The following is a 26,661-nucleotide window of genomic DNA, read 5'->3' as shown; positions in this document are numbered from 1 at the left end:
AATGTTAGCATGCATTTAATGCATTAATGTCATCATTCATTACATGGAGCTCCATTCTTTCTCCAGGATTCCTGTACACTGGAGCTACACCAATCCTTCGGCCAAGACTTCACAACAGTGGCAGCCTGTCAGCTCACATTCCGGGAAATCTTCGACAAAACGCATGGCCGCATTCACGGCACAGCCACGCTCACCGGTATCTCAGGGTCCAGGACAGGTATAGGGTTCGGTACTGTGGAATACTGGGTACGACTCCGTGTGCCCATGGATCAGGCCCTGCGCTTGTACAAGGTGGGTGTATTTTTATCTTCCACCAAAAGCTTAGGGATGTAGAATTGGCGTTGTTCCTCCGTCCGTCATTTCTTCCCAACGTCATTCCGTCCATCCATCTGTCACAAAATTATTAAATTGGGGGGGGTTTCAATTCACTGAAATTATTCGTTAACATTGAATTTTGATTGTTAAGATTCATTTGCTTTATAATATTAAGTTTAAATGGTTTCGAAAAAAGATTCTCTGCTGCTTCAACGTTTTAAGCTAGGCTATTTACCATATTCAGGTTTGCGTTCAACATGAAATTTTTGGTATAGGTTTGCATGCAAAATGAACTTTGGTAAAGGGTTGCGTCTAACGAATTCATATATCTGTAACCACTACAGATATTCACCTAAAACTTCACACATGTTTTGGGGATCATCATGCAAAGGTGAAGACCAAAGCCCATATCTCTGACCTGCAATTAATCAGAATTATGCCCCTTTTTGTACTCAGAAAATTAAGGCGAATGTTTACGTCCAACAACTCTTTTTTTGTATCTGACCTTACAAGGGGTTGCATTTGGGGCCTGATGGATCAAGGTCAAAGTAACTGTTTCTAAATATATTTTACAAATTTTGCATAAAGTAACTTAAGTTAGGATGAAGATACTGCGCTGAAGTTTATTTATTGGTAGATCTAATCTAGCAAGGATTAAAAGTTTGATCTAGCGAAGAATTGCATTTTTGGCTAGTGGGGTGAAGGTCAATTTTACTCAAAACAGAAAGAGTTTCTTCTCAATAACTTAAGTTTAGATGGAGTTTTATTTCTGAAATTATGTGTGAAGGTAGCTTATGCAGACCTATGTTGGCATTGCATTTAGGGCCAGATGAATAAAGGTCACTGATACTATATATAGAAAAAACAGTTTCCACTCATTAACTTGAGTTTGGATAGACGTATTGTGCTGTTAGTTTGTTGTAGTAAGCTTATGGTACATGCAGACCTAGGTTGTGATAGCATTTTTTTGCTGATATTGCCAAGGTGTCTGTTATTTATCCACAGGGAGTTATTTTGCTATAATTTTCTTTGCAGGTAGCATATATGCAGAACATCATTGCAAAGTTAACTAAATTCAGCTGAATAAATTGTAAAAAATTGTAACTTTATTTTCTTGGAATGGTAACATTCCTTGTTTTAATTATATATTTTTTATTAAATTTTACTTTACTTGGACATACTCTATAAATTCCCCAAATATTCAACTTCAAATATGTCTTTGTGATTATTTTATTAGGTGAATAATATAAAATGTAACATAAAGCTATAATAGCAGAAAAATTGTCAAGTGCAGCTGTCTTGGCACAGCTCTGGCCTTAACCCTTTAACACTTAGATACATATTTTGACATATTTGTGGTCCCTTAGAAAGTGATATTTAATTGAAGACCTTTCTTACTAGATTCAAGTTTTTAAGACTTCATTTCAAACCTTTAGACACTGATGAGCAGCAAACAGCATAAAACCTGAACAGACTGCAAGTTTCATGCAGGCTGTTCTGGTTTTATGCTGGTTGCAAAAGCCATTTTCACTTTGCTTCTTAGGGGGGAAAGGGTTAAAGGACACTATAAACTTCTGTAAACGGACACTGTTTCAATAAAAGTGTAAAGATATGGTTGGCAATAATTGTTGCCAGCATGAGGCAAACATCACCGATACATCTGTATAGAACTTTAAAGAAGAAATTATATTTATGACTCATTTTGTAAGATTAAGGTACTACCAATAGTTTTTAATGTATAATTGAGTCGCGTACTAATAAAACTGTATAAATTGCATGTGTGTTTAGTGTTGTCCCAGATAAGGCTGTCCAGTCATCAGAGGCGAATCATTGACAACACTGTCCACTTGTTTGAAATTTTTAGTTTAAAGGAAATCTCTATTGTAGGCTGTCTTCCCTGAGTAGCCTGTGTGGACTGCACAAGCAAATATGTAGAAAAAATTGTGCACATGCATTTAACCCATTTTCCTATAACAAGGCTCATATATAATTACGGTACATCAGATATGTCTTGTAGTTTTGATTGTCTTATTCCCCTCCATCACGTTGTAGGAGCGTACAAAGGCCCTGGGCTACATGACGACCAATATTCGTGCTGCTGACCAGGCCCTGCAAGCGTTGGATGACGAGGCAGCACGACGCCCACCAGACAACGTAAATGAGCTCCACATCAAGCTCATCCGCTGCACGCATCTGAAAGCACGTAGAGATAGTAAGTTAGATCAAATTGTTTATCTTACTTTATTAATTCTGTACTCTGAAATGAAATTCCTCTCATAAGTTGTAAAGTAACTATAGTTGTATAGTAATTTTAGTTTTTATTTTGCTTTGAAGAAGAAACTATTTCCAAAGGTGACAAGTCGTTTGTTTATGCAGGCAATAATTTTAGAAGTTTCAGTTTTTGTGGTATCAAAATAAGACTTCACAGAAGTGTTAGGGGGAATAACAGGAATGTCTTATTTGGCTTTCATCGTAATTGCTGCCATTATATTTTAGTTACAAAGTGAATGCCTCAAATACACTTAACTAAATTAATTAATACCGGTAATTATTTTTATGTTCCTTACTGGGAGGAATATTGTTTTTGCCCTGTCTGTTTGTTTGTTTGTTTGCGTCAAACTTTAACATTTGCCATAACTTTTGCAGTATTGAAGATAGCAACTTCATATTTGGCATGCATGTGTATCTCATGGAGCTGCACATTTTGAGCGGTGAAAGGTCAAGGTCATCCTTCAAGGTCAAAGGTCAAATTTATGGGTCAAAATCGCTCATTTAGTGTCAAATATATGGATGGGGGGGGGACATAGTGTTTCACAAACACATCTTGTTGTTTTTTGTTATGAACCATCAAGGCATCTTAAAAAACAAATTCTTTAATCAATTTCTCAAATGCAATCAAAGGTTATTTATTTACCAATAAATATTTTTTCTTATTGTATAATATAATTGTAAAGTAATTTCCGAGCTACATTCATGATTTCCACTCCTAGATGTTCAGCCATCCCCGTACTGTGTGTACCAGTTCTTCGACTACAACGACCACGACTCTGTGATCATCAACAGCTCCAACAACCCGGAGTTCAATGACCACAAGACTTACCCAGTGCCCATGACCTCTGACCTGGACCAATACCTCAAAACCATGGTAATCCGATATTATATGAGCCGTGCTTTTTGAAAAGGGGTTTTAATGTATGTGCATAAAATGTCTTCCCTAATTAGCCTGTGCACTGCGCACAGGCTTATCAGGGACGACACTTTCCTCTTTTATGATATTTTTGTTTGAAGAAAGACTCTTCTTAACAAAAATCAATTTACTGCGGAAAGTGTTGTCCCTGATTAACCTGTGTGGACTGCACAGGATAATCTGGGATGACACTTTACGCACGGCTGATATATAATAACTTAGATATAGATAGGAAATAGTGGCATAATGCATTTTTGTAAAGTGTCGTCTCAGATAAACCTGTGCAGTCTGCACAGACTTGGCACTTAAACTGGATTTTTTTCTAAGAGACTTCTTTTTAAACAAAAAAGGAAACATTAAGGAGGAAATTGTCATTCAGTCCAGATTACCCATTAGGCAAAGAAGGCAACTGAGTATGGGCTCCGCGACTTTTAGGGGCCCCATGAGACAATGACGAAATAATTTTCATATTGAAGTGATTTATTTTTTAAATTCGTAATCTAAATATTATAATGTCGTATTCGCATAATGGTATTATAATCAAATATTATACCTATACAAATTGTCCAATTTTATGTCTAGCCAGCCTTGACACTGATAGGCCAATTTAAAAGACTGACATCAACTGGGCATTAGCGTTCTGGTAGAAACTAGCCCTACTAAGGGCTTTGTGCATGGGCCCCAAAAGTTTCACTACCTACGGGCCTCCACGGTGCTTACCCGGCACTGGTGTCATTCCTGATAAGGTTATGCAGACTGCACAGGCTCATCTGGAATGACACTTTGCGCACTTGCATTGAACCCTTTGCATGCTGGGAAATTTGCCGTCTGCTAAAATGTTGGGTGCTGAATTTCTAAAATTAGCATTTTCTTCGATTTTTTTTTTCAAAGAATACTATCAGAATAGCAAACAGTTTGGATCCTGATGAGATGCCACATTCTGTGGCGTCTCATCTGGATCCAAACTGTTTGCAAAGACCTTTAAAATTCAGTTCCCGCACTGAAAGAGTTAACCACGTTTTCCCAGATCAAAGCTGATATATGAAGTTAAAAAACATCCTACATAAAATCATTTTTCTGCATGTTGTGTGTACTTAAATCCCTTTTTCATAAAGTATTAACAAAAAAACTATAGATTTTGATTCAACAATGTTGAAATTCACCTAATATTTGCAGTATAGTGACATTTATTTACAGACGTCACTAAATGTTTATTGTAGATTTCAGTAATCGTCTTTTGTTTTCTTTAGTCATGAAGACACATAAATGTCAAAATGTTTCTAGAGAAGTGCTGATTTTGATTCATATTAAATATTATATATGTATATATTTCTAGGGTGTTCTCAACCAATTAAAGCATCTTTTGATAAACACCTTGTACCCTTTTTCAGCCTCTCAAGATATTCGTGTTTGATGACACTGACCCTGAGCAGGCAGCATACCTGGGTATAGCAGACATCCCCCTCATCCCCCTGGCCCATGACAAGGGCGTGCAGGGCATATTTGAGCTGCGCGCAGCCAATGGGCACATCAACGGCACCATTGAGGTGGAGCTCAGATGGCAGTTCACGTACATGCCACCCTCGCACCTGAAGGCTGGCACTCAGAAGCAGCCTGAGGTACTGGCTTGTTCTTGCGTGTAAACATGATAGAGATTTTGTGGTTAGGTTTATTGTTTATTTCTTGTTTTAAATTGTTAGAAAGGTGTGTACTCTTTGATAGGGCCTAACCTAAAATCCCAAAAGAATCAAGGCTAAAGTGAGAATGAACTTTTCATTTTAAACTTATTGTGAAACCATTTATTTCGATTGAAAGAAACAAGGTGCTTTCTAATAAAAATAATAAAAATATAATGTTGTGTGATGACTTTCTATTTTGGGTAATAATTTTATTTAAAAAATGCATTTTTGTGTCCCTGTTCTATTAGCATCACATCCAGTACAGTATTTCATATATTAATTTACAAATTATTGTTGAACACAAAAGATCCTTTTTGTTACATCATTGTTCATGTTCGATACATAAACCTATATCTTGTTATCTTTGCGCACTCCAGCTGGAGGCTTCTCCCCAGGAGCCCCCAGAGAGACTGGTCACCTTCAAGGAGGAGCCAGCCGTGCAGGCAAGGGGAAGTCAGCGCCTGGCCGCCAAGTTTCCCGGGCCCTCAGCCCACTCCACGCCCGTGGCCAAACCCCGCGAGGAACCCAAGCAGGCCAAACTGACTGCCAGGGTATGTGGTTGTTGTATTTAGGAGTATGTTAGCACTCTTCTGAATTGTTTTGCATAATCCATAAACATTTAGTGGGCCACATTTCCATCTAAATTGAGTGGGCAACATTTCCATCTCAATTGAGTGGGGCACATTTCCATCTAAATTGAGTGTTCCACATTTCCATCTAAATTGAGTGTTCCACAATTCCATCTAAATGATTGGGCCCATATTTCCATCTAAATTGAGTGGGTCACATTTCCATCTAAATTGACTGGGCCACATTTCCATCTAAATTGACTGGGCCACATACAATTGATATACAATTAGTTTCATATCATTTCATTATGATTCCCATGTGCACACAAATGTTTTGGTAGACTATCTATTGCAGATTCACTTGTGGCCTAAAATTTCATTTTGCTGATAATAACATGTTTTTCTAGTAAAAGAAAGCTTTCAAGTTTCATATTATAAAACACTAGTGCATGAGAATCAATATTCTACCAAAACCCTAAAACCTTGCTCTTTTCTACAGCGCCAGCTGACTGAGCCTTCCAGTGAGACAGATGAGGAGCCAGTACAGGCCTCGTCCATCCAGCGTGCGACCATCGTAAACGAGGCTGTGTCTCACGCCGTCTCCAACATCCTGCCTGGCATGGATACCATGACAACCCTCAACGAAACACTTGAGTCCCCAGGTACGAGGCACCTTTTACTCATTATTTTTGTTTTGTATCTGCTGTGGTGTTTTAAATGTTTTGTTTAATTTGTGTGAATTTATGTTTTTGAGGATTTGTTTGTGAAAACGAGTGTAATGATTTAAGTCATTTACAAATGTTTTTATCTTGACTATTTGTTGAAATTAAATTTCTAAATTACTTGATAGCAATGATAGCTCTCTTTTAGTCCTACTATACAAATATTGTCTTAAAAAATTAAAACCAGAAACTTAGATTAAAACAAAAACATTTGAGAATGCTGTCATCCAACAGCTCTTGTTGCTAAACAATAATTGTATAATTGTACCAGGCATTGGTTGTAAATTGTGGCAAAAAATGTTATAGTGCTAGGCTTCATACTTAGTCAAAGATAATTTGTGATGCATTCTGAGAAAACGGGGCTTAATGCATGTGCGTAAAGTTTCATCCCAGATTAGCCTGTTCAGTCCGCTTTTATGGTATTTTTCTTTTAAAGGACGTCTCTTCTACATGAAAATTCAGTTATGGCGGAAAGTGTCGTCCCTGATTAGCCTGTGCATTAAGCCCAGTTTTCTCAGAACGCGACTCATTTGTTTTTAAGAGTTTGTAGGAGGCTCTTAGTTCTTGTAATGGGTGTATAGAATAGCCAAGCAAGTAACATTAGAGCTTTAAAGCATTCAGTATTATTGAAGGAAAATGCTAATAAAAAAGTGTTGCAGGGGTGTAAGATTCCATTGGCTGGCCACCACTGGGGGAATTTTTTATCTGGGCAAACATGTGAATTACTTTCTGACCCTGTATTCAGATCAGTCAGAAGTCATATTTTGTAACAGGTGCTTGTCCTTGGTTTGGCTGTGTTGATGTTGCTATACCATGCATTGATCATACTGTTGGTTACAGTAACCAGTTGATTTGTGTGCACCAGACGTGACCTGGAGTATACATTTAAGCCTCACTATGTGAAAATGGGGTTTAATGCATGTGCGTAAAGTGTCCTCCCAGATTAGCCTGTGCAGTCTGCACAGGCTTGTCAGGGACGACGCTTTTTGCTTTTATGGTATTTTTGTCTAAAGAAAGTCTCTTTTTAGCAAAAATATAGTTTAGGCCGAAAGTGTCGTCCCTGATTAGCCTGGGCAGACTGCACAGGCAAATATGGGACGACACTCTATGCAATTGCATTAATCCCCCTTTTCACACAGCATGGCTCATTTAAATTGGAAGTGTGTTTTTTCCCCAAAAATTATAGAATCATATTGATTTTCACAATTAATTTGGGTAAAAATCGTGTCCCTGTAGATGAGACTGTAAAAAATGTGAAACTTAGGGCAGTTACGTTGTATTTAACGGGACCTGATTATGTCAGCTGGTAGCCCTGCAGGGAAGGTGGCTTTAAACCATTCATGCCTAATGTCCTGAAAAAAGGACATTGCAAACAGCGTAAACCCAGATGAGATGCCGCATCATGCAGCGTCTCATCTGGGTCTACGCTGTTTGCTTTAATGAATTTCTTTATGAAATATTCTAAATATAGAAATAAATATACTTGACACCCCTAATTTTGGAAATAAAATGGTCCAATTTAGAAGGATTGGAGAGTCCACTGGGCATAAATGGGTTAAACAGAACCTAACACTCCTGCGCTGGTGATGCAATCTAAGCTCTGGGCGTTCTAGTCTTTATTCAACATAACAGTAGATATTTTCCTCATGTTTTCATTGTGGGATAGAGGTTTGCAGCTCATGTAAGTGATTACATACTATACTATGTACAATAGACGATAACATACCATACTGTACTATTCAATGTACAGTAGACTGTTGACCATGGAATTGTAGCTCCAATAAGCCCTGCCTATCGCGAGGAGGAGAGCCTGTCCGACGCAGGCTCAGTACGAAGCCAAACCAGTTCAGTACGAAGCCAGACCGGTTCCGTACGCAGCCAGACTGGTTCTGTGCGCAGTCGCGCCAGCAGCCAGGGTAGCCGTGGGAGTCGGGCTAGTGATCACCATAGCGATCGTCGAGGTAGTGCAACTGTACCCTGTGAGACTATTCCTCCTAGCACCTGCGTGGAATCCCTTCACCTCACCTTTATCTGGACTTAATGTTCATCTTCTTTATCAACATGTTTTGTTTTAGATATTTTGGTATTGGGGGAGGATTGGGTTCACTTGCTCAAGTGTTGAAACTTCACATGTGATCTTTTAATATCAATTTTATTCTTTCAGTTATAAATTGTCAAAATTGTATTGGCCATTTGTTTTAAAGACTGTTGAACCTTTGAGCAATTGGGTCCTTTCATCTGTTTCATATATCAGAATAAATCTGCTCATATGATTGGAATAATTGTTTACTTTTTCAAAATGCAAAATTGTTTTGCTTCTGAAAAAATCAAGCTTAATTTTCATTTGAAAACATCACCAAGCATTGTTAAAACATAATTATCATGGACATAGTCTTGGTGACATTGCATCAATACAATCTGTATTATATTGTATCACTTACCAGTATATGAGTTTTATGTTTCATAAGTGAATGTATTTGTATCAGCAGATTTATTTATATTGCACCACTGAATCATCATGTTAGCCACCTTAGCAATTTCACATTACTTTCTATTTGTATTTTCTTGTTCACTTTGCCACTGTGAAAACAATTAATAAATATCATGATATTTCTCCTCTGATAAAGACATTTTATTAAAACGTTATTTAAACACACAATTTATAATACTTTATTACAAGAGGGTGTCTGTGTTATTGCATAGGTGTATAAAAAATATTGATTTCTTTTCCTGAGCTTTTACTTGTGTCAATTTGTCTTTCGCAGTCACTTTTTTATGTCCCCCACCACTAAAGTGGGGGACATATTGTTTTTGCCCTGTCTGTTGGTCTGTCTGTTGGTTTGTTTGCTCCAACTTTAACATTTTTGCAATAACTTTTGCTATATTGAAGATAGCAACTTGATATTTGGCATGCATGTGTATCTCATGGACCAGCACATTTTAAGTGGTGAAAGGTCAAGGTCACCCTTCAAGGTCAAAGGTAAAAAAATAATAATAAAAAAATCAAAGCGGCGCAGAAGGGGACATAGTGTTTCTGACAAAAACATTTCTTGTTTTGCTTTGTGTTAACAGGCAAAGGTCTTAGATTCTAGTACTTTTATTAGGTCACTTGTGCATAACGTGCACTTGGTGAGCTTTTGAGAACGCCTTTTGTCCATTGTTTTTCATCCCTCACGGGTTTTCAACATTTGCCTCGTGAACTGTGAAGGCCAAATTTATTTCCCAAGATTCTTGAAACTTGGTCAGAACAATTGCCCCAATGATAACTCACCTGAGTTTGAAACTGGGTCACATGGAGTAAGAAACAAGGTCACTGGGCAAATTAATGAAAAAGCTTTGTGAACACTCTATAGCCTACTTTTATTGACCAATTTAATAAAACTTGGTCCAAGCATTTGTTCCAATGATCTCTTTAGTTTGAAACTGGGTCATATGGGGTCATAAACAAGGTTACAAGGTCAATTGAAAGAAAATGCTTGTGAACTCTGAATAGGCTAGATTCATAACCCAATCATCATGATGAGTTAGAAACTGAGTTGTGTGGAGGGATAGGTCACTAGGTCAAATGAAAGAACAAACTTGTGCACACATACGAAAAACACAATTGTTTCATCTCTCTTAATCCAACTTGCAATGAAAAGTTTGTTCTAATGATTTCTCTTAGGGTTCCTGTCCATTACAAACATGGCTGACATTTGTTAGGTCCATTTTTGGGAAAGTTGATGAAAACATGAACAATTGTATGGTTATGATATCTGGGCGGTGTGACAAAATGATTTTGTTTTGTAAAAACAGAACGCCCTGTTCTTTGATACATATTGTTCATCTTACAGCCATTATTATGAACTGTTTGGATTTTATTTAAGAGGATTAAAGACATAAGTTTGCATTTCTTGTATAGTTTATATGAGTTTTTTATAAATAACTATAATTTTTTTCATTGTTACTAAGATTATACTATAGTATAAGCACAAATCTAAATGGAGCAGATATATATAATTTCATCAGTTTTTACTGTTTTATATTCTTTTTCATCAAAGAATTGGGTGTGTCAATTAAACATTATTAGTACTGTAAATGTTATCCCAAACAGAACTTCTTTACTTTTGTTCTCTATTTATATTTACTTCTTTTATACTAACACAAGGTGTGTACACAATAATATCTTTAATATTGACACTAGCACTAATGGATATTTCAATCCTGTGTGTGCATTTCTATCAGGAGTTCATTCCTGGCCCAAACCTATACCAAGGAAACGCAACACCTTAGAGTTGGCAGGTAACCAGCATGGTTCATGGAAAAGTGTAAAATGGGACAATCTGATGTAGCATGGTCATTATTATGTATTCATAGAATTAAGGTGCATGCGTGGATACGTGGAATGTGAACAGCTAATTATCAGAGGCCTGACTTACAAATTATTGTATGTCCAATTACTTTGAACATTTCATATTTAAAGAAAAAATATAAGCTTTTTATTATCTATGATTAATTTCAATAGTTGTAATCTTTTTGCCTGTGAATTTTTCAACTGTACTTCATTTTAGGAAGATGCATATCATAAACATTTGAGCTTTGCTATGGCAAAACCGGGCTTGATGCTTGTGCCTAAAGTATCATTCCCAATTAGCCTGTGGAAGCAAACATCAAAATACTCATGTTACCAGTTGTGAGGTTTGATTGCACTACAGTTAACGCATGTGCATTAAGCCTAATTTTCCCTGAAGGTCCAAAATAAACTTGTAATCTAAGCTTGTCATGAGTTCTTTGATAAGACAGGTTTCAGAAAATATATTGTTGTTTTTTAATATTTCATATCATGTTAAATCTTAAATCAGATTGCATAATGGTCATTTGAAATACATGTATAATTACGGTGCATGTTTTGATTCTTGAATTTATGGCCAATTTTTTAAGAATAATGATATTTGTATTCTTATTAGCTCTTCTTTACCATTTAAATGATAGCATGCATGCCATCCCAGTGATTTGTTGTGTACTCTTATGAAATAAATTATTTTGAAAGGAAAAGACATAAACTTCATTTCAGATTTCAATGTTTTGAAGTGTTCCCCTGCATGAACAAAGACACACATTTATTTTATTCTTTCCGGTGGTTTATAGAGAAATATCCGTGAATTAAAACTGATAATTTCACTGTTTCAAACAATGAAAATTATCAGTGAAAATTATCGATAATTCTCATTGTTTACTGTGAAATGACGTCATTTTTTTGACGAAATGACGTCATTATCCCAGCAAATTCTTTAGTTTAACTCTTAAACAATGTATATAAACGGTGAGAAAAGGGCATAAAATACAAAGAAAATTTGTTGGATTCGGCTGAATATTGATTTTAATTCACTCGTGATCATAGAAAATATATATTTTTTATGATCACTCGTGAATTAAAATCGATAATCCACCAAATCCAACAAATATCCTCTATGTAATCATAATAAAACAACACTTTTATGAAACCTCGTCTACATAGCATTCACTCAATCTTTTGTAGTCTGTTATACTCTGTGATTGTTCTTGCTTTCCTCAAAGTGCTGATATGGTACTAGTTATACTGTTACTGGTTATATGCTTATTTTTATGTTTGCTTGTATTAAACATTTCCAACTTTTTCGTAGCCCGTGTCTTACACTCGTGATATATTCTTAAAAGAACATTTGATACATGGCAGTTTTTACTTGCAAGTAAAATAAATTTAATGAATTTTGCAAATGCCTCATTTTACTGTGACCACATAATTAGAAGTAAATCTATAATATCAATTGTATGGAATAATGGAAATAATATTTCCATGTGTTATGTAACAGTTTCTTTATTTTACTTCCAATCTTTTAAACAATATTTCTATAACCCATCTCTTTATATGTCTGGGTCAACATCTGAACCAAAAATTCTCATTTTAAGATGGATGTTTCTTGGATTTCTTTATTAATATAACAATGCTTTGCTAATGTTAATTTCTTCTATTTATACTATGTACTTTGTATTAACAATTAATAATGTTATTTTTTCGGTTCATTGATTCAACAGGCATTTTTAATGTAGATTATATAGATCAGATTGACTATTATTATTGCTTGTTCACTGTAAGTACTACTTGGCTGCATTTTCTTGTGTTATTTTTACATTAAGTTTTCCGGCTTTTGTCATGGAAATTCAGCATTGCTCAAACTATCTCTGTTTTTTTTTTTGCAGGCTCGAGAGGTCAAGAGGAACTGCAGGTAAAATTAATGTCTTACAGACTTGTCTATATTTCTATGGACTGTTATGAATTAATGCTATTAACACAATTTTAACATAAGATATTTGTGGGTGTTTTACTGTAATTTCCATAATGTCTTTATTTTATATAAAATAACCATGCTTATTTCTTTCAAAAGATTAAAATATGTATAAAGTAAGAAAGGTGAACCATACTAACTTCAGGAGAAATAACAATGTCAACTAAAGAGATATTAGCTCATGTATTTAATGTCTGTATGTTTCGAATCAATTTTTTGCATACACTTGCAGGGAGGGCATTTAATATGTAATAGTCACTCTGTCGTTTTGTCAGTCAGTCTGTTAGTCTGCATTTAAGTTTGCGAAGCAAAATACTTTCTAATATCTCAAGCAAATAAATTAAACCTTGCAATGTGACATCATGAAGTGTAGCAGTGTTTTTTCACCATTTTGGGAAATGTGTGGCGTTTTGACCACAATTGGGAAATGATTGTTGTTGTTTTTTGCTAACAAATGCTTCAAAAATGAGAATAAAAGTGTTTTAAATATTAACATTCATAAAGTGTAACTTTAAGAGATGCATTGGAGATTAACAAAATGTTGCTCTAAAAAATAATAATATTGTTTTTTTTTAACCTTCCATTGGGAATTTTTAGGTCCACTTTGGGAAAAATATATACTTTTTTCCATTGGGAATGGGGCCGGATACCGGCCCGGAATGGGGCCTTATACCGGCCCCGATCTTGAACAAAACAAAAACACTGTGTAGATGTGCAAGACAATTTTCATCCTAAGGGATCCATATGTCATTGAACATTTGCCCTTCATCATAGCTGACAAATGGGCGTTGGGGTACTGGTGGGGCTGTTATTTACGTTTGCGACAAAGCTCTAGTTTCATACTCATGATGCCTGTCACAGTTAACAAGATCACTTATAAGTAAGCTATATCCTTTCCCAGAATGGGACCCTGAGGTCGACCATGAAGTCAGAGGACACCATGTTTGGGGACTCACCAGGCTCTGGTAAAAACCTCACTTAATTATCTGAGACCTTTAATAATTGATAATTTTAGTTTAATACTCTTTTACAATTATTGAAATAAACACATGCATTAAGTGTCATGACAAAATAAACTACATGCTTTGTATTATAAGTGATTACTCACACATTTTATGTATTTTAATAAAGGAACACAAACTCATGTGTCTTGAAATCTGTTTACATAACTTATTTTGTTACAAAAAGTTATTGAGGTCTTTGTCCTCTTCTTGTTGTAAATAGAAATATAATACACCCATCTATATTTACATTTATTAATGTAATCATTTAAAAGAAATTATGCATTTAAAAAAGACTTTTTTGTAAGATTGACAAAATACTACATGAAAACGAAGAAGAAAAAAACAACAAAAAACGGAACATTTCAGAGATTTAAGGCTATAAGTATAATTTGCCTCATGACTTTTCCTTTCTTGAGAAAGTCCTGATGATCATTATAAAAATGACCTACTTCTTCCTTTCGGACAGTGAGTGAAGAGATAGTCTCCCCAGACCCCAGCCAGCGCAGCACGCTCCGTGATCGGGAGGACACACCCACCGAGTCCGAGTCTGAGACTCCGCCCATCGAGTCAGACAGCGAGGGGATCATGATAGCCCCTAAACCATCCAAGCGCAAACAGAAGTCTTCATCAAAACCAGTATGAGCTATATTCATTCTGTTGTTAGTGGAAACACCGTTTAAACTCTAGAACAAAGCTTACAATTTCTCAACGAATATGAGCAAACTGCAAGTTACTGGGAAAGGGTTAATAGTGAGCCTTGATCTGGAACATCAGGGCTTAATGCATGTGCGCAAAGTATCGTCCCAGATTAGCATGTGCAGTAGTGTGCACAGGCTAGTCAGGGACAGATTAGCATGTGCAGTAGTATGCACAGGCTAGTCAGGGACAGATTAGCATGTGCAGTAGTATGCACAGGCTAGTCAGGGACAACACTTTGCACTTTCAATATATATTTTGTTGAAAGGACGTCTTTTCTTAGGGAAATTCCAGTTTGGTGGAAAGTATCCCAGAGTAGCGTTGCAGACTTCACAGACTAATCTGGGACAACATTTTACGCACATGCATTAAGCCTAGTTTTTTCAGGCACACTGTAATCAAGACTTGAGAAACATTTATTTTACATTTCTAATGTGATTTAAATGCATGTTGTTTTTTAGCTCACCTGAGCACAACGTGCTCATGGTGAGCTTTTGTGATCGCCTTTTGTCCGTCGTCCGTTGTGCGATGTCAACATTTGCCTTGTTCACTCTCTAGAGGCCACATTTATTGTCCAATCTTCATAAAATTCGGTCAGAAGATTGGTCTTAATGATATCTTGGATGAGTTCGAAAATGGTTACGTTTGCTTGAAAAACATGGCTGCCAAGGGGCGGGGCATTTTTCCTTATATGGCTATATTAAAATCTTGTTAACACTCTAGAGGCCACATTTATTGTCCGATCTTCATGAAACTTGGTCAGAACATTTATCCCAATGATATCTTGGACAAGTTTGAAAATGATGCCGGTTGGTTGAAAAAAAATGGCCGCTAAGGGGTGGGGCATTTTTTCATATATGACTATAGTAAAACCTTGTTAACACTCTAGTTATGTTATAAAGTTCTTATAATGAAGACAATGTTAAGTTAATATCCTTCCTATTTTGCATATTAAACTTGCAATAATATATACATTCTTAAAATTAAATAACACCATTGATTCATAACCTCTTTAAAATTATTTATTTAATTCAGTTGCCCAATCTTCATGAACTTTGGTCAGAACATTTGTTTCCTGTGTAGTAAAGTTTGGTTTTATTATGTCATTATTATGTACTATTAACTGTATTATTTAATTTTTTATAACACAGAATTTTCATAATTAACATAACGGTTTTAGTCATTATCACTTATGGTAAGCCTATCAACTACATGTAAGAGATAGCTGAAAGAAAGACAACATGTACACAATTTTGCAGTATCTATCTCTCTTGTTTAACCTGCTGAGTCATGTTTCCCAATCTATTTTTACTTCTCTAGAATTTGTTAGACCCTGTGGTTTCAAAACACTTAAAGGGTAAATACTTCAAAATGCATATTTTTCTAGTATAATGACATTTTTGGCTAAGTTGTAATTTCTTGTGTAAATCTGTGTTTTGTCACATTTGTTATCAGTTTGTAGCAAATTAATCTACCGGTATAATGGAAACTATTACTGATAAGCCATCTTTGAGAAATTCCCTGCAGATATTGATCATTGCAGTGTGTAACTTTTTACCACTCAGCTTTCTTAGCCAGGTAGTGTCTGATACAGTTAGAAAACCAGCATGAGTTGCCCTGAGCAAATTTATAATGACCACAGACTGACAGAATCATGATTCCTAGGTACTTAATCACCCTCTCACTGTGCTCTATGCCAGATGTTAATATCAGTGGTCAGTAATACAAGCTAGTTGAAGTGTTTGATATATTTTATTTCACAGAAGGAGTATTAAATGCATGTTTTTAACAATTATCAAAAAATATGTAATTTAAATGGGAACTTCATATCAAAACAAGATTCCATAATAATTCACTCTATATAATCATATTTAAGATATGTTAACACATATCAAATGGATACTGTATGAAAACATTAAAGAAATAATTTAAATTATAAGTTTCTGGAGATAGAAATCAGAATCAGAATAACCTTCAAAGTCAAGATTTACCTTTCTTATTTGCAGAGTTCATTTATCAAGATTTTATCATTTTCAGGCTTTATGTATTAAAACGATGTCAGAAAATTGAAAATAAAACGGTAATGAATGATACACAATATTAATGAAATGAAATATAAAATCGATACATTTTCATATTTCTAAATTGTTTAGTGTAAAACAGCCTACTGTTGAATAATATGTTTATAAAATTATATTTAAGTAAACGGCAATACCTTTAGTTAATTGAATTACAACCAATCAGCGGTGTCATCCTGACCGGAAATAAGCGTTTGTCGAATAAATATTTCCCCATTACATAAGTGCTCACAAAGTAACATAACCCGTAACCATCCTGTGACCGGTTCACTTGTGTAAGCAAACGAGACCGCAATTCCACACCTGGATACGACAGTTGAGTTCGAAAATGGTTTGGATCGGTAAAAAAACATGGCCGCCAGGGGGGGGTCTTTTTCTTTATATTTATATAGTAAAAAAGCTTGTGAACACTCTATAAGTCACATTTTTTGCCTAATCATCATGAAATTTTGTCAAAACATTAGCTATGTGGATGTCTCAAACGAGTTTGAAAATGGTTGTGATAAGTGTAAAAACATGGGCACCAGGTGGTTGGGCAGTTTTCTTTATATGTATTAAGTGAAAACATGTGAACAGTCTAGAAGACACATTATCTTCATGAAAATTGGACATATCTTGGAAGAGTTCAAAAATTGTTCAGGTCTGTTAAAAAAAACATGGCCGCCAGGGGGGCATTTGTTGTTCATTCGTCATGAAACTTGGTTAGAACATTATTGTGTTTCATTGATATCTTTGGCTGCAAAGAACAGGTCATTTCTTTTTATCTCAGGTGAGCAACTTTGGGCCTTTCAGGCCCTCTTGTTTTACCATTCTTAGCCACAAATTATTGCTTTTTTTCTTAATGTGAAACTTTGTATTAAATTGACTCATCTGGAAATTGCTTACCAGAGTGTCGACCATTTTTCAGGGAAACTCTGTTACCGTGGCTATCAATCACATCTCACTGGAAGAGAACTCGCCTGCCATGGAGAACGAGAGTATACGACAGCTGTTCGTAGAGTACAAGTTCCTGGGCATCGATCCAGCTGAGACCGAGACGCCCTTCTCACTACCAAAACCCAAACCCTACCATAACATACAGTTTAACTTCAGCAAAAGTAGGTGGTTTTTAGCCTACATTGATTTATTTTTTTTCGCTATAAAAAAAATCCGTGGGAAATAAAAGGAGGTATGTGAGGAAATTATTTTTACAGCGCTTCTCCCCCTTCCTTTGATTCATGCTGGGAATTTGTTTCTTACTTGCAAAGGTATTGTTACTTTATACTGGTAAACCAGCTTGCCCAGGAAAATAAAGAGTGCGAATAGGTTAACTCTCAACCATGATATGACTGAAATACTGTTGAAAATGGCTAAACATCGGAATTACTTAAAGTCAGCTTTCTTTGCATATAAGCTGAGTCATATTCCACTTTTCAATAGAAGATTTTCATGTAATTTGGTTCTATTCTAATCTATTCCATATGCTAATGGGATATTTTAACAAAAAAATATCAGGATTTTTTGTTTTCCTTTAGCATTTTTTGGATGAAATAGGTGTGAAAACATTGGTCTGTAAATCATGTTTGCTTGCAGTTTGAATTAATACTTTATTTTTTATCATTCTTATTATCATATAAAATATTTACTAGAAAATAACTTAGTATGTTATTGATCTTTTTTCTGAGTACACAAATGACCATCAGATGATAGATTTGTGCAAAATTGTGATTTACATAGGTGTTTGTACTGTCTGAAACAAGTTTATAACACAGCCTCACTCTAGGAAAATGGGGCTTTATGCATGTGCGTAAAAAGTCGTTCCAGATAAGTCTGTGCCGTGTGCAAATCTGCCTCAACTGGAATTTCACTAAGAAGAGAATACTTTTAAATGAAAAATACCACAAACGCGTAAAATGTCATCCCTGATTAGCCTGTGCAGACTTCACAGGCTAATCAGGGACAACATTTTAAGCACAGGCATTAATCCCCATTTTTCAAGAGTGTGTCTCAAATCCAGATTATGACTGCTTCACTGCCTTGTAGCGTTCCATGTGGACTTTGAGAACAACTACCAGAGACGTCAGTACCTGGCCAGCATGCTACTTCCCTCCGACCCTGATGATGGAAGGTGATAAAACACTGGCACATAGAAAGTGCTTTCAAAATATGATTCTTATTTTTGTGTTATATAGCATGTAATAGTCATGAACAAAGGTACAAATGGGTAGTTATAATTGTGTATGCCTTAAATTTATTTCTTGACCAAAAAGGAGATAAATGCAAGAAGAAAGAGAAAGAAAATCTGCACACAGACAAAAACCTATACAAAGAAGCAAAATTATTTCGATGTACTCATTCTAACATTTGTTTTCAGTGACAAATATATAGTTTAAGTATAAAGTCATAAGTTGTGTATGCTAATAAGTTCTTCAACTACTGACCACCGCTCTTTTCCGTTTCAGGTAGTTTTATATTGTTATATAAGGTGCAAGCCCCCAATACAGTTTTAAGTAATCCATTATAATTTTGTACAGTTCCTTCTAGTAGCAAAACCATTTATTTTTATTTAAAGAGTTTATGTTTATTTTTTATATTTTCAAATCAAATATCTGGCAAGAATAAATATTTTATTTGAACATGGGAACATTTAGTTGATGTTAACAGCATGCAGTCTTATTCTGCATACAAAGCTCCCTTCAACAGCCATTTAAATTAAAAATTGTCAACCAGTTTAACTGGTGAACCATTATTTAATATTTATGTAATTATGGATTGACTGATTGGTTACAGTGTAGAACCATACAATGTGTAAGTTTTTCTCTAAATTCTATAGAATAACAGCTCTATGTGCCTGCATGCGTAAGCAAACTTTTAAAGTAAGTGCTATGTTAATGTGTGATATCCCATAGTCATGCAATTTTAACGCATAATCACTTACCAAAAAAAAAAATTACGTAATATCAAAAGTACTAAAAAAAAGCTAATTTGTTCACACTGTAGGCTTATTGAACCTTTATTAAAACTAATTTAAGTTGGCACACAGTTTTGCTTTATTAGATCATTAATTCATGGGTTCTTATCATTGTGTTGGTCTTTGCCTGAACCACTTAAATGTTTAAGCAATACTGTAGATTGCTTGAGCCTGTATAAAACGAGACTTACAATGTTTGCTTGATAAAATACCTACTTTGTAACACAAGTTTATGAGACAAACGTAGATTTTTAACCACTCAGAAGGTTTAACATTAAGTAACTAATTAATTGCTAATAACATATAAATGTCTTCAACAAAAGCATACTTTGTAAGCTAATAGTTACAGACAGAACAATAATTTTTCTTTTGCTGGTGAAATGTTAAATCAATAAATACTTACTAAGGCAAAATATTAGTCAATTTTAATTTCTGACAAAATTAACACTATTTTTTTCTTTAAAAATAATATTCTTTTTGAAAGCAAAACTAAACGATAATTTGTATGCAAAAGGAACGATTATTGTTTGAAAACTGTTTAATTATTAAAATGCTTGCTGCCAATTGTGTTTTTTTTCGAGGAAAGCTTGTGAAATCTGGTTAGATTGTTTTTAATTATCCATTCGAGAGAGTTATATTTATGTAAGAACTTATATTGAACCTTGTCTAGTATATAAGCGAACATGGTAACACAAATGTGTGTTTTCCTTTCAGGATACGATTTACGTTGGTCAGTGAACCACCGGAGGATGACCAAGATGGCGACTGTGAAGATGTTGGGGTTGCTCTTGTCAACGTGAGAGACATTCTCAAGGATCGACATGACATTATTGAGAAAGATATCGACAGTATGTCCACTTCTTTTTCACCTATTTGTTTTGACTTTTAGCTCACCTGACCATGTGGTAATGCTGAGCTTTTGTGGTAGGTGGCTGTCTGTCCATTATAAGTCCTCCATAATTTGCTTCAAACGACATCTTCAAACCATTGGGCACATTTTCATAAAAAATTTACAGGAATGTTTATTGGGTAGTCGCTTTTCAAAGTTGGTCAAAGCGTTCTTGTCAACTGGTAATGTAGGTCACCGTGGCTTAAAGTTAATATTATACATGGAAATTGAGAATCCTCCTTATTGCAGCAAGGCCATACAAATCTTGCCTATCTTGTCAACATTGGCCTTCAACTGCTCAGGCTACTTGTTTTCTTTATAGTACTTAGACAAAACTTTAAAAAGAAATCCCTCATGTTAGATTACCCTAGTATCAAAATGTGAATTCAGTTAAGCAATGGAGGGCCATCATGACTCTCAAATTGTGTGTGGTCTGATTCTGATCGAAAGGTCAATGTATGAGCATTCAATTTTTACAAGTGCTTAATATTTGTATAGCAAATACAATTATTGTCCCCTACCGGTGAAACTGGAGGGGACTTTTGGTTTGCGCTCTCTCTGTCAGTCTGTCAGTCAGTCTGTCTGTCACACTTTTCTGGATCCTGTGATAACAATATGGCAATATGGAGATTATGCAGGTCATTTCATTTTGTTCCTACGTCAAGAATTCTGGTGTCTATGGCAACAAATAAAATAAAAAAATCTGTCAATAGTAAAGTTTCACTGGTTGGGGACAATATTGCTTGGCAATCTCTTGTTGTTTTGTATCTTGTGCATTTTCAGTATGCCCCCTTTGTTTAGGTGTAAGGTTATCAATTCTAATGTTATTATTAGGCAGTCTTTTCATATCACTAATCAAAACTTTTGGATGGACTTGGAGATTTTTTACCTATGTTAGGTTTTTGAGCTATGGGTGCTAGAGTTCAAATAGTGATAGTGTATAAGCCAACTGAACAGTTTATTCCGTGTCATTAGACACAGCAACAATTTATCATCAATTGAGCCTCATACGACACAGGCTAATCTGGGACGACATTTTACAAACATGTATTAACCCTTTTCCCATTAAGAAGCAAAGTAAAAATGACTTTAGCAACCAGCATAAAACCAGTTAAGCCTGCGAGTAACTCGCAGTTTGTTCAGGTTTTATGCTGTTTGCTGCTCATCAGTAACTAAGGGTTTAAAATGAAGCCTTTAAAACTTGAATTTAGTAAGAAAGGTTTTTAATTAAATATAACTTTCTAAGGGACTATAAATGCCTCAATATACGTATCTAAGTGGTAAAGGGTTAATCCCTGTTTTACCAGACCAAGACTTAGTTTATTATAGGGTGCCTATTTTTGTCTGATTTTCAGTTGTGGACATTGAAACCGAGCAGACTGTGATTGGTAGCATGAACCTGACAGTGCAGTGCCTGGCAGCACTAGAGTCTGTGGAGAAAGAGATGAAAATAGAGGGCACCTACTAGTGGGCTGTAACTTAGCAACCAGTGGGGGCTCACTGGATACCCACTTCTGGCAAACCACCATCTAGCAACCAGAGGGAACTTACACGCTTTTAGTGTACCATAAACAAGCAGCAAAAAGAGACTTTTTACTAAAGTTACTAAATACACACTTTTAACAATTCCACAGGAAAACAGGAACTTTTCATATACTAAATAAATATACAATTCCACAAGACTTGCTTCATATCAGTATCACTGATAGTTTACTATCCCTTAGCAACACAACAGTACACAAGAGAGAGGTGTTTGCAGAAATTTTAGTACTTGAAATGCATGTTTGTTTTAAGGTGTAATGTTTATGACTCCTAAAGGTATCAACCTTGGCTCTTTGCTAGTGTGTACAACATCACTTTGAAGGATATTATTACAGCTCAAGACTTATCAATTATCTATTTAAAGATTTTGTCAATATTTGTTGTTTAATTTTATAATGGAGTTTATGCGTATGTATTTTCAATGTATCTTTTCCTTGTTAATCCATGGTACTGAGTAGGGATATTCAACTATGCTGTTGAAAATGACAACCAAATATATAAACCCTTTCCCCCCTAAGAAGCAAAGTGAAAATGGCTTTTGCAAACAGCATAAAACCAGAACAGCCTGCGAGTAACTGGCAGTCTGTTCAGGTTTTATGCTGTTTGCTGCTCATCAGTAATTAAGGGTTGGAAATAAAGCCTTTAAAACTTGAATTTAGTGAGAAAGGTATTTAATTAAATGTAACTTTCTAAGGGACTAAATATGTAAAAATACATATCTTAGTGGTCAAAATATGTATCTAAGTGGTAAAGGGTTAATTAATGAACCTTTTTCCCAGTCTCAGTATCACATCTTACTCTGCCAGTTGATAGACAGCTACGAATTACTACATCTGGCTGAATGGAATTGTGCTTTTCTATGAATGTTTCATCCTAAATTCCTTAAATATAGCCCAAATGAAAGAATTTCAAAAATGACATAACATTATTGTAAATTTTGCTTCAGTTAATTTTTAACAAGGGTGAGCCTTTTATAATCCTTTCCCACTTATAAGCTAAGTGAAAATGGCTATGTGCAAACAGCATAAAACCAGAACAGCCTGCGAGTGACTTGCAGTCTGTTCAGGTTTTGTGATGTTTGCTGCTCATCGGTATCTAATGATTGGAACTGAAACCTTAAAACTTTGATCTTGTAAGAAAGGCCTTTAATTAAATTTAACTTTCTAAGTGACTACAAATGCGTCAAAATTTACCAAGTGGTAAATAAAATTGTGTTTATTTCGTGTCATGAGACGGTATAATACACTTCTGGGGGGATATTAATCACATCATTTTTTCTAGATTTTCATGATTGCTGTTAGGCCTGTAAAGTGTATTTTGTTGTGAAAGGATAGTAACATAATTATATATTTTATTTAATAGAATATAATTGTACGTTTTACTGTCTGTCCGTCCAAAGTTATTGTCTAGAATGATATTGTATACATATCTATTTGTGTCTGTGATAAAATAGTTTTAGCATGTTTCTGGACAGTTTTATGCTTTATTTCACTGGTGAAAACACCATGGTACCTGTAATTTTACACAAATGTGAATAACTTTTATTACAATGAATAAAATTTCTTGAAAAAGGCAATCTAAAATTATTTGGTGTTACATATTACTTTAATATATTAGTATTATGTTTTGCTTACATTGGAATGAATAGGGTTTTGTTGCATTGTTTTGATCGATACTTTTAAACTGTACAATGTTCTTTTCTATTTATTAATTTTACCATATTGATTGAAAATAGTGTAGGAATGTAGTGTTTCCATTGCTTCATATCACTATGTCGTAGTGATATTCAGTATTTTAAAGTACTGTACGTATGATTTTAGATGAAACAAATAAATATTTTTTATTAAAAAGTTGAGTTTTTTCTTTTTTGACTTCCCCTTTTACAAATATACTACGTTGAAACTGAAGTAAATATGTGGTAATATTGACATACAAATGCAATTTACTTGCATTTATGCAGGAATAAACAATGTGTTACGAATTTGTTTCAACGAATACGGGTCTAGAAGTTCAATTGCCATCATGGGCTAAATTCAATACAGGTCAGTAGATCTAGTTTCTTTGTAGAAAATAACAGTTATGGATTCATTTAACACATGAAACACACGCATGAACAAAGTCTGTCCACCAAACAGCACTGAATACCCATTCCCCACAATCTTCAGAAGGTAAAATTGCTTGTCCTCCCACAATGTGCCCTTAAATCTCATAACTGTCATCATCCAGAAGTTTCAGTTGCATGTCCTACCATGATGCACCTAATACCTGTATCCCAATGATCGACTGTAGGCTCAATTGCCTGCCCTCCCACGCTGTTCTAAGTGCGCTTATCCCCATGATAAGCAGGAGGTTGGGTTGCATGTCCTACCACACTTCGCCTAAAACCCTTCCCTGCATTATCATCAGTTGGTGAGATGAACGTCCTGTCAGTCTGACCTTAATGGCCTTATCCCCACCATTAGCAGCAGCTTGAGTTGAATGTCCACCTATTCTGCGCCATAATTTTAAAATTTTAATATTAGCAGTTTGATGTCAATGTGGGGGGTCTCTGAACACATATATACATACTAAGACAGAAGCATTGCTTTACTTCATTGCCAAGTACATTTTATTGCTTGTCCAATCAACAGACGTGAAGACAACTGAAACTTTTTGCAATATTTTGATAAAATTGTATTTTATAGTGACATTTGGTTCTATATGGCAACATTTGCTGGACGTTCTCGCCTGCTTGTCTCCTGTGATGACGTGTCTATCATTCTCATTACACTGATTGGCTTCTGGGAGCCGTTTTCGAATAAAATCAAAGCGCTAATGGCATGTCAGTTGTTCGCTCTTTGTACGTATTTAATACTACTTACAGCAACAAGACAATAAGTTCGACTTTTTAACGTAGGCCAACCGACCAGCCACGAAACTGCAAACACCCATGTAATTTACCTTTAATTGTCTACAGTGGTGAGATTTTGAAAAAAAAACATCAAGGAGAAAAATGCCATTGATTAACAATCTCTCATAATTTTATACAGGATTCACACAAACTCCATTTATAATTACAAAGATGAAAAAAAAAAATTAACGTATTTCTTAGTTGGCGCTAAAGAAAAGTCAGTGAGTCTAACAAAGAATGAACCACAACATAATTCTAATAATAAATGTACAATAATAAATGTATTGGTATCAACGAGCATTGTATTAAATTCTCAATCAAACCACATTAAAAAATATTTAATATTTTTTCGCCTGAAATTAAATGCTTCATTTAATGTATTTCCAAATCATTGCTTATTCATTTTCATGTACTGACATTAACGTGCAACTCCTCTACTCTCCCACCCGTCACAAATATTTTTATGAAAATACCATCTATATTATATAAATGGTAAAACTGTAATTATTTGTTAAACAATCTGCAGTAAACGCTGACTATATTGCCCGACGTCAATCAAAATTAATAATCGCCAGATAACCCCACCCTCAGATGCATTCTCGGAACCGATTGGACGGCAAAAATTACAGTTTGGCTACCAGAAAGTAACCTGAGAACATCACTACAACTAACACCACCACCATCAGCATCACAATCATTACAACCTTCACCAAATCGCCACCATCACGACAACCTTCACTAAACAACCTCCATCACGACCACCATCACCACCATCATCACCACTACCACCCCAACCACCATCACCACCACCATCATCATCACCACCACCATCATCGTCACCACCATCATCACATGGACCATCACCACCAATACCACAACCAACATCACCAATATCACCACAAACATCACTAATACCACCACAACCATCACCTCCACCACCATCACCACTACCACAACTATCACCAATATCATCATCACCACAACTTTCACCACAACTATCACCACCACCATCACCACCACCACCATCTCAACAACACCATCATCACATCCACCACCACTATCAACGCCACCACGACTTCCATCACCACCCATACATCACAAACATAATCAACGCCAACATTTCCAACACCACCATCACTACTTCCATCACCATCACCAACTCCACCACTTCCATCACCATAACCACCACCATCCCAACCACCACCATCACCTTCAACACCATCATCATCATCACAATAATCTACATCACCACCATAACCAACACCACCATCACCACAACCATCACTTTCATCACCATTCCCACCAACACCATCATCACAACCACCACCACTTCTATCACCATCACCACCAAACACAACAATCATCGCCAACACCAGCATTTCCATCACCATCTCTACAACAATCATCTCCACCACTACCATTAAACAGATCACGACCATCACCACCACCATCATTACCACCACAATGACGATCATCAACATCACTATAACTAACACTACCACCATCAGCATCACACTCATCACCATTGCCACCAAATCACCACCATAACCCTCATCAATATCACCAACACCACCATCATCTCCACCATCATAATCACCGACACCGTCACTAACCCACCACCATCACCACAAATAACACCAACACCATCACCACCAACATTACCTCCATCATCATCACCACCCCCATAGCCACCATCACAACCACTATCACCACCACCGCTACCCTCAAAACGACCACAATCACCACCACCATCACTGCAACAAACACCATAACCATCACCAACATCACCACCAAAACAACCACCACCACCATCACAACGACCATCACCTCAATCA

At 35.7% G+C, this 26,661-nt stretch overlaps 1 protein-coding gene across 31 annotated transcripts in view; it reads left to right on the top strand.

The window, feature by feature from the left end:
• LOC127845198 (protein fantom-like) overlaps window positions 1-23,777 on the top strand; it is a 61,274-nt gene extending 37,497 nt beyond the window's left edge. For 25 of the 31 annotated variants that reach the window (XM_052375984.1, XM_052375978.1, XM_052375960.1 and 22 more), the window contains exons 18-32: window positions 67-291; window positions 2,368-2,527; window positions 3,306-3,460; window positions 4,894-5,121; window positions 5,559-5,732; window positions 6,250-6,412; window positions 8,248-8,433; window positions 10,697-10,753; window positions 12,692-12,717; window positions 13,679-13,742; window positions 14,248-14,417; window positions 17,463-17,652; window positions 18,578-18,662; window positions 20,220-20,353; window positions 21,750-23,777. In XM_052375984.1, the coding sequence (XP_052231944.1) occupies window positions 67-291; window positions 2,368-2,527; window positions 3,306-3,460; window positions 4,894-5,121; window positions 5,559-5,732; window positions 6,250-6,412; window positions 8,248-8,433; window positions 10,697-10,753; window positions 12,692-12,717; window positions 13,679-13,742; window positions 14,248-14,417; window positions 17,463-17,652; window positions 18,578-18,662; window positions 20,220-20,353; window positions 21,750-21,862 (2,130 nt within the window). In that variant the 3' untranslated portion in view covers window positions 21,863-23,777. The remainder of the gene's footprint in view (window positions 1-66; window positions 292-2,367; window positions 2,528-3,305; window positions 3,461-4,893; window positions 5,122-5,558; window positions 5,733-6,249; window positions 6,413-8,247; window positions 8,434-10,696; window positions 10,754-12,691; window positions 12,718-13,678; window positions 13,743-14,247; window positions 14,418-17,462; window positions 17,653-18,577; window positions 18,663-20,219; window positions 20,354-21,749) is intronic. The other 6 variants (XM_052375951.1, XM_052375952.1, XM_052375953.1 and 3 more) reach the window with 3 other exon arrangements.
• The last annotated feature ends 2,884 nt before the right edge of the window (window positions 23,778-26,661 follow it).

This window comes from Dreissena polymorpha, chromosome 9, assembly GCF_020536995.1.
Source record: "Dreissena polymorpha isolate Duluth1 chromosome 9, UMN_Dpol_1.0, whole genome shotgun sequence".
In the NCBI taxonomy this organism is placed as follows: domain Eukaryota; kingdom Metazoa; phylum Mollusca; class Bivalvia; order Myida; family Dreissenidae; genus Dreissena; species Dreissena polymorpha.
The sequence above is the reverse complement of the archived record's forward strand: the minus strand, read 5'-3'. Positions and strand labels throughout refer to the sequence as shown.